Below are 15,454 nucleotides of genomic sequence, written 5' to 3'. Positions count from 1 at the left end.
GTAGTTTTCTTTGGTACCCCCTGGGCTCTGCGTTTTCTTGTGACATGTAGTGTGAGGCTGGATTTCTTTTGCCACAACCCACTGCTAGAAAGACAGTTCTATTATCAAAGGTGAGGATGAGTCTTTCAAGTCTTTTATTCACCTCCCTGTTTGGTCACTCCAGTCCCATGGGACTTACTGTGGAGTGAGGAGTTTCTTAGTGCCAGTGGGAAAAGTGGATGTGTGCTCACACAGATCACTTCATTCTAAGGGGCTGAAATCCATCCAGGTAACAAGCTATGTCTATACTATGATCCTAAGCATAGCTTTTTCCATCTCCTCTGCCTACCCATGTCTGTTTTACCAATCACTTCTGGCTGACTCTTAGACAATACTAACCAATGTACTCTCCTGCTAGGATGGCACAAAAACTCATTATGCCCTGAGATTGTTTTAGACTTCAATACAGATATGCTACTCTGTGGAGGAGGAAATGGATCTATTTTTATTGTGGCAGATCACTGAGAGTCACCAGTGTCAGCTTCAGCATGATGAGTCTCTCCAATTCCTGCAGCAGGCTGACTGCCTCATGGTGGGGGGTTCCTGCACGTGTGGGCAGGCAACATGGGTGGTCTGTGTGACATGTCAGCTCACCTTTGAACATGTTTGGAGTCCCTGCAGCCAGGGAGTCTGACCGGTCCCACACTCCTGCAAGAAAGAATGGGAACTAAGGGCCACTAGAGGTTAGGTAATGGCTTGCACAGGGCATAGCCATAGCTCAAGATCACACATGCAGCTCTCTTCATGTCTCACTTCCCTCTTTACATGCCAACTTGTAATCTCCTGTCATCCACTTCAGAGCCAAGATAAGGGTCCTAAAGACCAGAGATTTCTAAAGAAAAAGGACGAGGCCCTAAATCCCCCTCCCCACCCCCCAGCCAAACATTGAGCTCTGCTCACTCTTCCCTCAGCCCCATTATAGATTTCTTCTGCATGCCTCAGCAGCCCCATTATAGATTTCTTCTTTGCCCTACTCCTGCTTAACACTGGCAAGGACTGAGCAGACCCTGGTGACGAGCTCCTTTGTTGTTACACCTCAGAACAGTGGAGACAGTCCCACTGGAGTGGGCTTATGCCTGCAACTTGCAGGCTTATCCCTGGTGGCAGGAGCAGCCAGGTCCCTGGGAGCTCGCTAAACAAGCAGCTTGTGTATCCTGCTGACGTCCCCTCCCCCTCGTTTACTTAGAGGAGCACCACTGTTAGGGCTTTGCTGCCTCCACAACGCTTTGCATCTCCTAGTCCCATTCCTGTTTCAACCCTCCTAGGCACTCATGCTCTGATGTCAGCAAAGAAGCTTCACATGCAGCTGAGAAGTGACAAGATCAGAGGCATTCATTTCCTTGAGGCTTAGCATTGATCTTAGTGCCTTGAACTTAATCTCAGCTCTCCTGATGTCTCTTCTCCTTTCTACTACTGCAGCATTTCTGGTTTAATTTTACTATTAAGAGATTGTGAGTTTAAATCATACAGTTGTCAGTAATACTACTAATAGCAGCAAATACTACTAATAATAGCAAACAAATATTCATCACTTGAAAACATTCTTTTTCTCTCTGCATTTTGAGTCTCTTTTTGCAGCTTTTCTCTGTAATTTTGAGAGCTAGAAATGTGTTTTCTCAGAGAGTCTTCCATAATCACATAGTTCTGGGAATTGGGCACCAACCTCTGGGATTGGTCCTATTGAACTGGAAATTGTATGCATAGTAAATAAAGAAATCTGGAATTGATAGTTCTTCTTAGTACAGCTTGGTTTAAGACACAAGGATGGGTTTTCTTGCATATAGAGGCACACCTAGCTGAACATCCTGATCTCTGAATTGCACAATCACACACTTCTCTGCCAAGCACTGAGTAAAATACCTGCTAGTTCAGCACACTATATTCAGCCCACACAATTTGAATGAGGTGGTATCAGAATGTGGATTGATCCCAGTCATCCTGATGCAAATCAGAGCCCCGGTAAATGGCCAGTCAGGAGCCCCTCATGCTAGAAGGGGACCTCATCCAACTGGCTCTTTAGAAGTCTGTGAGATCACCACAAGTATGACAACTGTGTTCCTACATGTAGTTTCTATCTGTGATTGCCTTTGCCACAGAGGTGGCAACTTCTGTCCTGCACCCTGCAAGCATCCCAGTGTTATGAGCTTTACTTTGTGTACACTTGGAGGAGAGCACATCCTTGTTCATTGCTAAGCATAATACAGAGCCTCTTCCTCCTCTGTGCCAGCAATGAGAAGGTCCAAAAGAGAGGCTATAAGCACAAAGACTCTTAATCAGCCCCTCCAGTTCACCTCCACTGCCTCAACCTCTGAGATTGGCTGTACTGCAGAGGGACAATCAGGGCAGTATACTGCTGAGCCTTGACCCCATCCCTGTCAGAGTGGGAAATTCACAGAGGAGTGGGTGAGTGTTCAACAGCATCTTGGTCATCCTTTGATCACAGACTATAAAGCAAAACAGGCAAGTCATTGATTCATGTTCACTGAAGCTCTGGGCTCCTCCCAGCCCCTTCAGATTCACGTGGTGAATCTAAACCAGCTCTTCTTCAGACAGCAGGATTTTATGGTACCCTTTCAGCACCGCCTCGCAGAGGGCTGGCTACAGCTTGCCTTTGACAGGGAGCAGCCAGGTTTGCAGTACAGTGGTGGGGTCTTGCTGTCCCCTGCCGGGCTTTCCCATCATGGCTTGCAGCACTGATCTGGGTTTAAAGACTCCGGAGAACATGATTTAGGGACTACAGAAAAGAAAGATGGGACACAGTTATGAATTTTAGTCCAGCTCTACTGTTGGCACAGCTTCATGCTCCCTAGTGCTGTTTACTCTGTGCCTCAGGAGGGGCAGGAGGTTTGCCAAGCTCACCTCAAAGTGCTTTCATTTCAGTCAGACTGGTTTGGAAAGCTGTGGGTCACTGGTGATAGAAAGCATAGTGAAATTCCCACTGAGTGCAAGGAGATGTTTGTACCCAGTGACCCCACAGCTGTAATTCATTGATGCCTCCAGTCAGCTTGGTCCATTCACCATATATCAACTAGCTGTCATGAAAATCCAGTTTCTCTCCATGACAGGTGACTTGGTGGAAGGACAGCACCAGGAGGCAGCACATGGACCCACTGCAAAGGTTGTGGGCAGCTTTCTGATGGTTTTCTGTCCTTTGTCAACCAAGGGAGAAGGTTGGTGCCAGTTTGTCTCAGATGGACACATTGATGGAAGGAGATCTCACCTTCACTGCTACAGCTCAAAGGGAGGACCAAGACTGTCAAGCAAGGCTGATTAACATGGTGGCTACAGCTGAAGGCTAAAAGAAAGGAGGAGTGAAAAAAGCAGATGCGATTTTCCTAAGCATTGTGCAAGGCAGTTTGGGAACTGTTTTTACAGGATGGACATAAAGTGAGAATAGCTAAGCCCAGAATATTCCCATAGGTTTCTGCTGGAGTATGGCTTGTGGTGCCCTATACCCTGCAATGGGAACCTCTGCTCACTGCAGCATTCCTGCAGCATCAATTTTGCTGAGGCAAGGCACAGATCTGTGCTGCTCCCTTGCAGCCTTCCAAGTGCAGTCAGCCAGGACAGATGCCACACTGTGGCCTTGGTCACAGAAGAACAGATATGGTGGCCATGACACAGTAAAATGAACTTGAGCAGAGTATGAGGAGGGGGAGAGGAAGATGAGGAGTAACATCACCATAAAACCTTAACCTGAAGTGAAATCATCTCAAGTCAGGCCATATATCACTGGAAGCAGCGTGTAAATGTGAATCCTGGCAGGCAGCCAAAATGCAAATGGGAAGCCTCTGTGCAAGAGAAATGGCTTAATGTGCAGTGAGGTCCACAGCTACTTCATGTCCCAGAACAGGCTGTGCTGGTGCATAGGTTTTGCCGCGTTGGTTACAGGCTATTAAACCCCTCTAAGGTTGTAAGTTTCCAGTTCTCTTCCAACTGCATAAACTCATTCCTAAAAACCTCACCAAAACACACTCAAACAGTTCACAGTTTCATTGAGGGTATCATCTCACCACTTGAACAGAGGCAGAATGAGAAGAGCCTCCTCTACCAAGAATGGGGTTCATGTGAGGTTACTTTGCAAGAACACTAACCCAAAAATTCTATATTGAAGGAAGAAGTCGATAAAGCACTGTTGGTACAAACCAAGTCTGAGGATAGCTGTCCCAAGCTCCCCTCCTGGGTGTGAGAGAAGCACTAGGGCACTGATGGGCAGCAAGTCAAGAAGACCCTAGGTTACCCCAAACTAAAGGTCTCCCCAGGCAGGGGACAAGGACCCTCAGGAAGGCTGACATAGACCCATTCAGAGGATGGAGGTCAGGCAATAGCTAAGGGAACCTGTAAAGGGAGACAGGAGGTTTAAATTATTAACATACTAAGCTGCCTTTCCCAAATAGATTCTGTTCCCTGCTGCTGCCACCGCCACCCATAAATGTATGTTTATTTTAAACCCTGGGGCTTGCTGCTCTCCAGAAAGGAAACACTACTATCAAGGGCACTTAGGCAAAGTCATTTAGTTTCTGGACAAGAGCTCAGTGTAGTTTAATAAAAGCTCCTGAGTAACAGCACAGCATCCTGCATTGCCCATGTTGCCAAGTGGGACCCCCACCACGGGAGGAAGCAGCAGCCTTCTGCATTAAGAGGTGTTGGGTGCTGCTGAAGTGTGGCTGCTTACAGCTTTCAGGATTCCACTGTGGTCTTTGCTGACTCTCTTGAAGCCTAAGTTCATGGCTCTAAGTGGCTCTGAAGAAATATCTTCCTTTCTTCGGTTTGCTTTTTAAGCAGTTTTCTAGCTTTCATGCTTGTAAGTAAACACCTGAAATCCAATACAGCAATGTTGAAACAAACAAAAGAGTAAGGGAAAAAAGCACCCTGACTTTTTGCACAACCTCAGGGCTCTTAAGCTGGTTTGATGATTTCAGGAAGTGGAAGGTACCCCTGGAGCCCGCAGCGATGCACCATGAGAGGCCAGGCTGTGCCCAGAAGCAGCAAGCAGGGCAGTGAGGTGCCCTTCCTGAGCTCTTCCTCAGTCTTTGTGGGGCCTTCCCCACTGGGGTGCCTCTTTGCGTCTCTGGTGTTTCCCTCTTTGCATCTCTCTTGAAAAGGAAGCTTTGGCACACAGCTGAGTCATCAGTTGTGGAAAACTCGTAGCTTCTTCAAACACCCACAGAAGTGAGAGAGGACAAGAGGAAACGGGAACATCCAAAGGCAGTATCAGTGCTGCAAAGCAAAGACACATCTTGAGTCTGCACCATTCAGCACTGCCCTTCAGGATGCTCTGGAAGCCCTTCTCCATGTTTCACATTTTCCATTTTTCCAGCTTTTCCATTTTTCACACAGAAAATGTGCTTTGTCCCCACACCCTGTCAGCATTGCCTGCTGCAAAATTCCTGCCATCTACTAATTTGTACACGTTCAGCAAAACACTATCTGTGGTTATTTACAGGAATTAGGTAGCCATTTCATGAACTCAGGCATTTGGCTATCCTGGGGAAATTCCAGTCTGAAATGCAGCTCAAGATCCTGTGGAAGAAAAGCTGTTACTGTGCTCTTGGGTAAAGTCATCTCTACCCCTGGGACACATTACAACAGCACATACTGGCCAGGTTCAGCTTTGAGATGAGGAATCATAGGAGACAGGCTCAGCTGGTTGCTGCCTTCCCACAGGGCTGCCTGTGTATGAGCTGAATGTGATTCACCCAGTCCTTTGCTCACACCACTGGTGACTTCACAGCAAGCACGGAGACAGGTGGGAGCTACAGGGACTCACCCAATGCCAGATGCAGCACAAGGTGAGTTCACTTACCTGTGAACCCACAGCCTTGCAGACACCAAGCAGCCTTGCTGCCTGCCAGGACTGTGCTGTTGCTCATACACCCCTCCCAACAGCGCTGCAACAACCAGATGCTGCTGTTGGCACTGCCTCTTCCCCAGGCAGCAGCAGGTGGGACTCCCAGTGAGATGCACTGAGTTCAAGCACAGATGAATGTGGGGCAGTGGTCTAGAGGGGGACAGTGCATGGCTTCAGACATGCCTAAGGCTGCTTATCTCCAGAGGTAGTATGTCCTGTAAAGATAAGCCAAGGCCCTTCATGTTGTCTACCAAATGAAGAGGTTAGGGAACCTATGCACCCCATTCCACATGTCCAGACACTTGTGTGACCCTGGTGCCATTCAATTGGCCCTGGTGACTGTAACACAGAAATGCATTTCCCAAGAAAAGAAATAGACCTCTCCCTGCTATGGTGAGCCTGGGTCTGTGGAACCCTTGGGAACAGATCTGATTTTCTTTTCCTCTGGTTGCACATCAGCTTGGACACTGCCTGAGCCTGCACAGTGAGCAGCAGCTGTGGTTGAGATGCGGGAGGCAGCAGTGCTGAAGTGCCCCGGCAGCCTTGCAGCTTGCCAGAATGTGCTGCTCTCTTGCCAATAGCAAACACTGCCATCCTCACAAATAGTTAACCTGCCAGGATCTGCGCAGCACTAATGACTTCGCATGCATTTAATCAGCTTGGGCTTCCAGAGTCTCCTCCTCGGGAGCAGGAAAGGCCACGCACCCCGGGCGCAAATGCTCCCAAAGCCGCACCCCCCCTTACCAATCATTAATCACTGCTAGGCCAGCAACGCGAGCCAGCGGCGAGCAGGGAGAGGCCAGGGCTGCACAGCCCCGCCGGGAGCAGCTGGAAGCAGTGCTGACTGGTTCTCCGTGGTGGCAGCTCCCTCTCTGACCACCCTCCGTGGGAGGACCTGGTGGAAGTAGCCAGTCCTGCGTGTGCTGCCCTTTCCTTCAGGAAGGTCACTTGGTCCTGGTTGCAGGAAGCTTTGCCTGTGGCTAGGAGCTGCTGGGCTACATGTGAGGCAGGAGTTGTGGCGAGGACTGCTGCCCGGTGGGCTCGGCAGTATTCATCTCTTCACCATGCAGTACAAGGCGTTTTGGAGTACTCTGGAATACACCTGCCGACTACTGGGCGTCACCACTGCAGCAGGTAAGAATGAGCTCTCTTCTTCCTTGGCACTACAATGCACTGAGAAGTGTCAGAACCCCTGAGCTGTCTCCCTGCCTTTGGCCAGATGTAGGCACTGCCCCATCCTATAAAGGGGGCAAGGAACCTTGCTCAATTTCACTTTGGGACGCAGGGAGGGAGAGCACTTGGTGTCTGGCCAGGTTCTTCCCAAATGCTGTGCGAGGCATAGTGAGACATCAGAAAGGCAGATCCAGCAGTCAGTATGGCAGAGGACAAGCTAAAGCAGAAATGCAAAACAAAACTAGATAATATCCTTGTAAAACAGGCAGGGGACTGGGCAAGATGAAACTGAAAAGAAAAATACTTATGGCTGTGCAAAACTGCCAGGATGCTCTGTGGGATGTAAGTATGAAGAAGGATCTCCCTGTGCTGTGCATGAGCTGTCCTGTGTGAGGCAGGATGGAGAAGGTGCAGCCATCACGGAACACTTAATGCCAAAGCATCGCTCTGCCACTCCAGTAACACACCAGGGAGCAGGCTCAGTAAGCAGCTCAGCTTATAGCTGCAGCACAAATATCACAAATTCACCCACCTGGCTAGTTGCATCTTTTCACCTACTGCCAGGGGCTGCTGGGGACCAGTGTCCTCTGGGTTTGGTGACACTTCTGTTTCAGGTGAATACAGGTGATTTGAGCCAGATGTCTCAAGCACAGCCTTCTGTCTCACCCAGAAGGGCTGAACTGTGGTAAACCTTCTCATGAGGAAACTCTGAATAAGACTTGGGATAACAGCTAATGCAGAGGCCTCAGGAGTTCACTCTGGCACTGCTGCTGACTCACTGTTATGGGACAGGACAGACAGTGATCTCTGCCTGTCAGTAAAACAGAGATCAAAGAGCCTGATTTGCCTAAAGGCTGGAGGTATGAATCAGAGGTTCCTGGTGAGAGGTGACTTGAGGCAGTGCCTGTGGTTCCTGTGTCAGACCTACAGGGATTTCAGATTCAGATATTGCAGAGTAGGTCACAGCAGGCCTTCCTACCTTTGCATCTCCTTTATCAACTGCACACCCATGACAGACACTTTGCTCAGGTCAGGGGCAAAGTAGAAAGCACACAGGTTAGAGATTACAGGTCCCCAAGGACACTGAAAGCCCAGCTGGGACACTGGAAGCAGTGCCCTGGAATGTGCTTTAGCCTCCAGACATAGGGCAGAGACTTGAGTCCCCGAGTTTACAGAAACTCCCAGTAGATAAGTGCACACCATGATGAGACTGCAATACAGAAGAGCTGGGACACAGCTTTAGCTAGCAAATGCAAACCTCTTTCTTTCCCTATCGCTATTACCCTCAGGCCCACACGACCCCCCTCACATTCTCTCTTAAAGCTCCAAAGAACACTCATAGAGATCTTGCTGAGAGAAAATGTGAGCTTGTTGCCAATAGAAAACTAAAGTTGGAAGAGCAAAATTGGAAGTATTTTATAATCTGGGAATCTTTTAGTGGAATACACACTCTCTCTCTTTAATGCTTGCTTTATTTTCATCATTTTGCATCACCTACAACTCTTTCTGTAGTTCTTCCAGAAATGAGCAGTGCAGTTGTGTCTCTGCTGAAGACCACAGCCTGTTTTCTGGAAAGTATAAAGTATCTTGCTTAAAGCTGTACTACAGATCTCTGTGCTTTTTCATAGCTCTGATACGTTCCCAGTACCACCTGATTTTCCCAAGAGGCCAGCAAAGAATGGGAGGTCCCTGTACTTTATACTTCTATGTGTCCCAATGGAGTAAGAGAACAGCTTGATGCAGTGTTCAGTGCCTGATGAGGTGTGTGAGGTTTTTGCATGAAATGGAAGCCATGCAGAAGAGAATCCCAAGGGTGCTGTTTGAAACAAAAATAAAGAGAGAGGAGAGTGTATCAGCCCCACTAATTGATTCTCAGAAAGCCCAGCCAGCTCCATAAGCTGCTTGCAAACATAAGTTACCCACATAACATAAAACTCTCCTTCCTCCAAGACCTTGAATTGCAATGGCTGACTGCAGTGGTGGGGCTACAGAGTTTCTTGTGTGAGAGAAATCAGACAGCACTACTACAGGGACTCATGGTGAGTTAGTGAAGAGAGAGCTCTGCAATACACTGCAGTATTTGGGGCATCTCTGTAGTGCAGAGATTTTAGGCCTTGTGATTTCTGCATTTAGAGGAGAGTCCTTACTTATTTCTTAATTCTCATGCTTTCGAACATTTAATTCCTAATCATGTGCCTTTAGCCACATGGTTTGGAAAAGATCCAAATCAAAGCTACAACTAATCCAAACAAACACCTCAGAAGCAGCCCTTTGCTTCTTGAAGATTCTTCATACAAACTGCTTTCTGGAAAAAGTAGAAGCTGTGCAAAACAAGGAAACCTCCCCAAGCAGAGCAGAGACTTGAGAGTAACAGCTGAGCTGTTGAACTCTACATGTATTTCCAGAGAATGAATGAACTTCCCATTTGTAGAGAAGATAATAAAGAAGAGTTCTTAGTCATGAGATAGAAAAGGACAATACTTTGCATATAGGATTACACAGCTCACACGTCTTCACAGCCCTTTAATAAGGCTGATTTCCCTATGCTTCTACTGAGGGCTGCAGAGGCAGCGTCCATGAAGGGTGCCAGGCATTTTCCTAGCAAACAGGAGCCAGTAGCTCAGGTGACACAGAGAACAAATGTCACAGAAGCCTGGCAAACCGTAGCTCACCAGAGCTGGAAAGCTGCGTGCTCAGGCACAGACAGAACTTTAGCACTGCCCCACCTCATAAGCTGGACAGACACTGTTTTGCATCCCTGTTTGGGAGCCTGATACTCTTCAGCTGGGCAAACCCACAGTTCAAAGTAATGAAGCCAGTCTGCACCTCAGGCCTTTTGCAAGCATGCATGGAGCAGGAGTAGTGATGAACGTCCTGAGCACCAGTGGATGAGTAGGGACTGCTCAGTGACATGGACGTGTCAGGCATGGATAGGAGTGCAATAACTGCCTAAAGCAATACCCTAAGCATGAGAGCTGGGCTCCTCTCAGCTCCATACACACTGTCACTTAACGCACTGTGACCAGACAGCTGCTGATTGCAGACACTGCTTCTGCTCCATTTTTGAAATAGCTTTGTGGGTAACTGAAGGAAATGTTCCATCCCCTGAAGCTATTGGCCCCCAGTGGCCAGTCCAGGGAGGATTTTAGCCTTGCTAATACTCTTAATCCCCCTAAAACTGACTCCCCACTGTGCTGTGCTAGCTGGTGCACTGAGGGGACGTTCATTCCCTGGTTTTAATCTGCATGCTTCCATTACATGTTTTTCTGTTTGGCTAGCAAAGGATCTTGATGCCATGGCTACAGCCCTTTTTAAGAAGGCAGCTGGCACAGTTCCCCACCCTGCTGTGGACCTGCAGCCACATGTTGGGTGCAGCAGGCCTGGGCAAGCAGGGAGGGCAGGAGAGTGAGTCTAGCAGACACTGAGCGGGTAGGGGACCTAGACAGAGAGGTTCCCACAATGGGAGGGGACCTAGACAGAGAGGTTCCCACAATGGGAGGGGGCAGAGGTGGATGGAGTGGTGCGGCAGGGGGTGGGAGTGGGAGTTCCTGTACCAGTTGTGATGGAGTGGTGCGGCAGGGGGTGGAAGTGGCACAGAACACTGCTGCTCATCTTCCCCAGGTGTCCAAAGCCAGCTGGTATCCCTACAGCATCTCTCCCCAGCCCACGCAGTGGCAAGGCTGCCATGATAGGGACACAGCGGGGATGGGTTTCTGGGCTGCATGTCAAGACAAGCATTCAGCTCTGACCCCTCTGAGTTGGTGTGTCAGCATGAATCACTGCTGCTGGCAGTGTTAGTATGCTTCTCAGCAGGGTAGGAAGAGTTTCACCAGCCCCTGGGGAAACCAGAGCATTGATCCTGGGAGCTGGTAGGGCACCAGAGAGTTGGCAACCAACCTTGCAGTCCGCATCTTTCCTACATTGTTTTTCTAGTGCTGATTGGTGTGGGCGTAGAAACTCTGCAACGAGGACAGTTCAAAAGCCTGGCGTTCTATCTGCTGTGAGTATTTTTGCCCTTAAAGCCAAAGCTGATGGAGGCAACGTGTTCACCCCCTCCACCATACACAGCTTCAGACTAGACTTCAACAGCATCAGGGAGCAGTGTCCAAGGCTTTGGGGAATTCAGGTCTCCACACTCAGGTTTCAGAAAAGTAAGCTATTTCTGTTAGTAAAAGTGATGCTGCTGCATCTTTAGCATTTCATATTTTCAATGACTACATGAATGATTACAGGGTCTGTGGTGACACTTGATTTAAAAAGGCTGTCCAATGTTTTTAGGAGAGTATAGTCAAATTATCCTTTTCTTCTACCTATTTTAGTTCTTTGTTTAGTCATTTACTTACTTCTATTCATGGTAAATTCTTTGGTGATCCAATAGACATTTTTGGTCGAAGACAATCATCAGTAATGCCTTTGATACTAGAAGACCTTGTACTTTTATCATGCTGCCTTCAAGATTCATTGAAGCTGGTTAACCCAGAAACAAAACCAGATATTTGTGAAGAATATATGGCAGCATTTAGAAGTCTTGGAATAACAAGTACAAAAATGCAGCAGTGTATACAGGTCGAACAGAACAGGTGGATTCAAATTTTCAAGGTCACCACAAATCTAGTGATAATATTGAAATCTAAAGATACAGGAGAAATTTCTGCCTGCAAACTTTAGAACTCTCAAAACTGGACTTTTTCTTTTGTTTTTTCTTTTGATTTTTTTTTTTTTTTTTTTTTTGGGGGGGGCAGGGAGTGGACTAGAAGATAGTTAAAGGTCCCAGTCCAACATAGTGCATTCTAAGGTTATTCATGTCACTGTAGACTTAGGCAGGCCAGAGGTCACACTGGCTGCAAGTTGACCCTCTAGGGGCAGAAGGACTTTGAGCTCTCCTCCACAAAGCAGCAAAGTAGGGGATATTCAGACCCCAGCACACAGACTCTTTTGAATTGGATAGTAAATCCTGTCTGTCTATGCCTGTTCTGCCACCTGGAGAGCATACTCAAGCCAAGCCCTGCCCTCCTGACAACTCCACCTTTCAGTTTTTCAGGGGTTGCAGTTGCTGTCTGTGAAGGTTCCTTCTTTGTCATTTTGTTCCTGGAGATGTGCTTCACGTGAGTAGACCCTATTCTGTCTTCTCTGGCCTTGGTGGGATGTTCCTAAGGCAACTTGCCCCTTACAAGGAGCACAAAACCTAGCTAACCTGCAAATGCCAGGCCAAAGGTCTGGCAAGTGCACTCAGGCAGTGGGGAGGTAAGTGGGGCAATGTCCCTAACCAATCGAACCTGTATTTTAACCCAAGCTTGCGGTGCAATTTGCTGACCATCAGTATGACATCAGTATGGCCTGCAGCATCTGCTTAAAACAGTGCGAAGCCCCACACGGAACCAGTGCTGAAGGAAGGTCTGAATCCCCAGGGTGAGCTGCAGCTGCATCACTGAAATTTAAGCATAGAAATTTAAGCTAAAATCTAAAAAATCCTTATGTGCTTCTCAGAGAATGAGCACTTCTGCTGTCTTCTAGCACAAAGCTCTGCCAGTTTAGTGGCAGCACCTTACTCCAGCTAGCAGACACTCAACTAGTGGTTAAGTGGACAAATACACTAAGGAGAGATGGCCTGAGATGTTGACCTCTGGCAGAGGTAACCCCTGGACAACTCTTCCCATGGAAGAGACACAGGCTTTGCTTACCTTCCCTGACCAACACACTGGTTTCCTGGAAAACCAGAGTGAGAATCTGCATGTCTAGATGCGTGGCAGTCAGACCCAAATCTTCTTGCCACATGCTCGGTTCCCCGTTCCACAAGGGCTTCTGTTTCTCTCCCCAGATATGACCCTGACTCCCTGGCACAGATCTGCTGGAAGCGAGCTAAACGCCCAGGGAGCTTCCAGAAATTCCTGGGGTACGCGCTGCTCTCAGTGGCTTGCTTCCTGCATCCTGTCCTCGTCTGGCATGTCACCATCCCTGGTGAGGAGCCTGTGCTGGGGTGGGGAGTAGTGCAAATGGAAGAGGAGCACGGTTTTCCACGGGCCAGAGAGGGTGGGGCCCCATGGGGTGCCAGGCTGGTTGCAGATGGTGCTGAGATAGCTAGATCAAGCACTGCTTGGTGGGACATTCGCCTTGCCCCAAACCTCAGCCAACATGGCCTTCTCCCCAGGGTCTATGCTGGTGCTCACTGCCCTGGCCTATTTCCTGTTGAGCAAGAGGAGGAAGAGCCCAGGGCACAAAGAGATGCATCCTCAGGCAGGCCAATATGTTGACCCTTCAGCCACTGTGGCAGCCCCAACCATCGCTGGTGACACTGAGCAGACCTACACCTTCCACGCGTCCCAGAGGGAGCAGCATCACTCGTTGCTGGGCCATATGAAGAGCATCCTGAAGGGCAGCAAGGACAGAAGCCTGGCCCCAGTAGCTCCTGTCCAAGAAGCAGCCCCAACAGCCCCACGCAAGCAAGTGCACTTCCAGGAAAAAGTGGTGCAGATCATCCCTTCTGTCAGCGAGAGCTTGGAGGATGTGGAGAGTGAGGCTGAAGAGACCACATCGGACACAACACCCATCCTCACCCCACCTGATGCTCCTGTAATCCTCACTCCCCTCAGCTCCACAGGTCTCTTTTGAGCCCTAAGCAGAACTGAGGATGGTACAAGCCTGCTAACCCCAGCACTGGCATCTCTCCCTGTCACTCTGGCAGCGAAAGGGCCCTGAGAGCCTTCCTCACCCTCCGTGCCTCCAGAGTGACAACTGGGTCACTGCCTCTTCGAGGGTCTGCCCAGACTACATAGTCTCACACTTTTTGACAGGGCAAATGTGTTCCCCAGCCTCTGCAGCACCATGCCCAGGGGACAGGTTGTTGTTTAGCCAGGGTAGCTGCTAGGAGACTAAGGTTTCTGCTCCTATGGCCTCCTGTGTGGGCCATCCCTCTGTTACAGCATACACAGCACAATGGTTGCTCCTGCCTAACATCACAGCCATGGTGTGTACCTTCCATGTGGCAGCAGCAAACAGGAGGAGGTGAGACTGCCATGTCTCCAGAGCAGCCTCTGCTGGAGGCTGTTGTCTCCCTTCTGCCCTTGTACATTGAAGAGCTCAGGGCTGAGACACCTTCAGGGCACCTTAGCCTGCAAATTCCCTCACAGCACTTGAATTATCTGTAACAGGCCTAAGGCATCCAAAACAGTATTTCATAGATGGGCTGAGATCTAGCACACATTGAGTGATAAGTGCACTTGCCCAGGGCACACTCTGAGCCCAGCAGGGAAATCATCTCTGGCCTTGGGGACACCTACAAAGAAGCAGAGGACCTTGGGACTTCCTAGTGTCCACTGCATAGGCAGCCCTCTTGAGTTAGAAGAGCTTTGGAATGATGTGGCCACTCGGCCATGAGATTCAGCACTGTGCTGGCACAGCAGGCTGTGTGTAGCTCCCAAGGTGTGTTAACTATAGCCCCCAGAGGGCAGAGGCAATAATAAAGTTACAGTGCTGTCCCGCTAGTGCCCTCCATGCCACTTTGTCCCTGAACCCTTCACCTGTGGTTTAATCCTATCACATTTCCTGCCCTTTGAGGAATGCTCATGTACAATCAAACATTTCTTTCCTGTTCAACTCATTTTCTTGGCTCTTCCCTACCCGAGGTCTTAGACTTTCTGCTTCCTGGTGGCAGATACCATCTGTGCCTGCAGATACCATCACCAAGGCCCTTTTTCCCAGCTTTAGGCAACACTTCAGGCTGCACATGGGAAAGAACTCAGGTGGCTGGGTTTCCTTAGAAACAGGACATGAGGCTGCACTGTCACCACTGTTGAGATGAAGGGTTTTAACTGCTCTAAGACACACAGCATTAGGGTGAGGTGATGGTAAGGAGAGAAGATCCCTGATACCTGCTGGTTATGAGGTAAGAGCCAGTGGGGCTGGCTGTTTTTCTTGGAAATACATTATCTCTTCTTTTTAAAATCTCAGCTCTCTGAGTCACAGTCACCATGTCCCTTTAGGAAAGAAGTTTAATTTGGAGTGAAGTGTGAAAATGTAAAGTACAAGACATAAAAAAATCAGAAGGCAATTGAGATAAGAACCTAGTGCTACTTTTTAATAAACTGTTTTTAAGTGACTCCTAATCTGGGAGATGGATGAGGAAGAAGGTGCAAGATACAGAGTTACAGTATTTGATTGCCTGTGTTTGATAATGAAACACTTTCCACAAGGTCATCTTACAAAGGGTTGCACACACCTGTCATTCCTACAATCAAACATATACAAAAAGCTTATTATTGCATCACCAACACTTAAGTTAATAGCTGGTATCAATAGGTTCTAGACACAAGTCATAGATTAGAGACCTCTTTTTTCTGGCTCCACAAATTAATCCTCCACCCCATAATTGCATGCTGGGGAAGAGTCACGTAC

General features: G+C 48.5%; 1 protein-coding gene across 1 annotated transcript; it reads left to right on the top strand.

The window, feature by feature from the left end:
• Positions 1-6,897: 6,897 nt before the first annotated feature.
• Positions 6,898-13,890, top strand: TMEM72 (transmembrane protein 72). Its single transcript, XM_064145627.1, has 5 exons — positions 6,898-7,024; positions 10,997-11,063; positions 12,097-12,168; positions 12,882-13,021; positions 13,212-13,890. Exons 1-5 carry the CDS (start codon positions 6,955-6,957, stop codon positions 13,670-13,672), a joined length of 810 nt encoding a protein of 269 aa, XP_064001697.1. The 5' UTR covers positions 6,898-6,954; the 3' UTR covers positions 13,673-13,890.
• Positions 13,891-15,454: the final 1,564 nt, after the last annotated feature.

The sequence above is a fragment of the Pogoniulus pusillus genome, chromosome 6 (assembly GCF_015220805.1).
Source record: "Pogoniulus pusillus isolate bPogPus1 chromosome 6, bPogPus1.pri, whole genome shotgun sequence".
NCBI lineage: Eukaryota > Metazoa > Chordata > Aves > Piciformes > Lybiidae > Pogoniulus > Pogoniulus pusillus.
The sequence above is the reverse complement of the archived record's forward strand: the minus strand, read 5'-3'. Positions and strand labels throughout refer to the sequence as shown.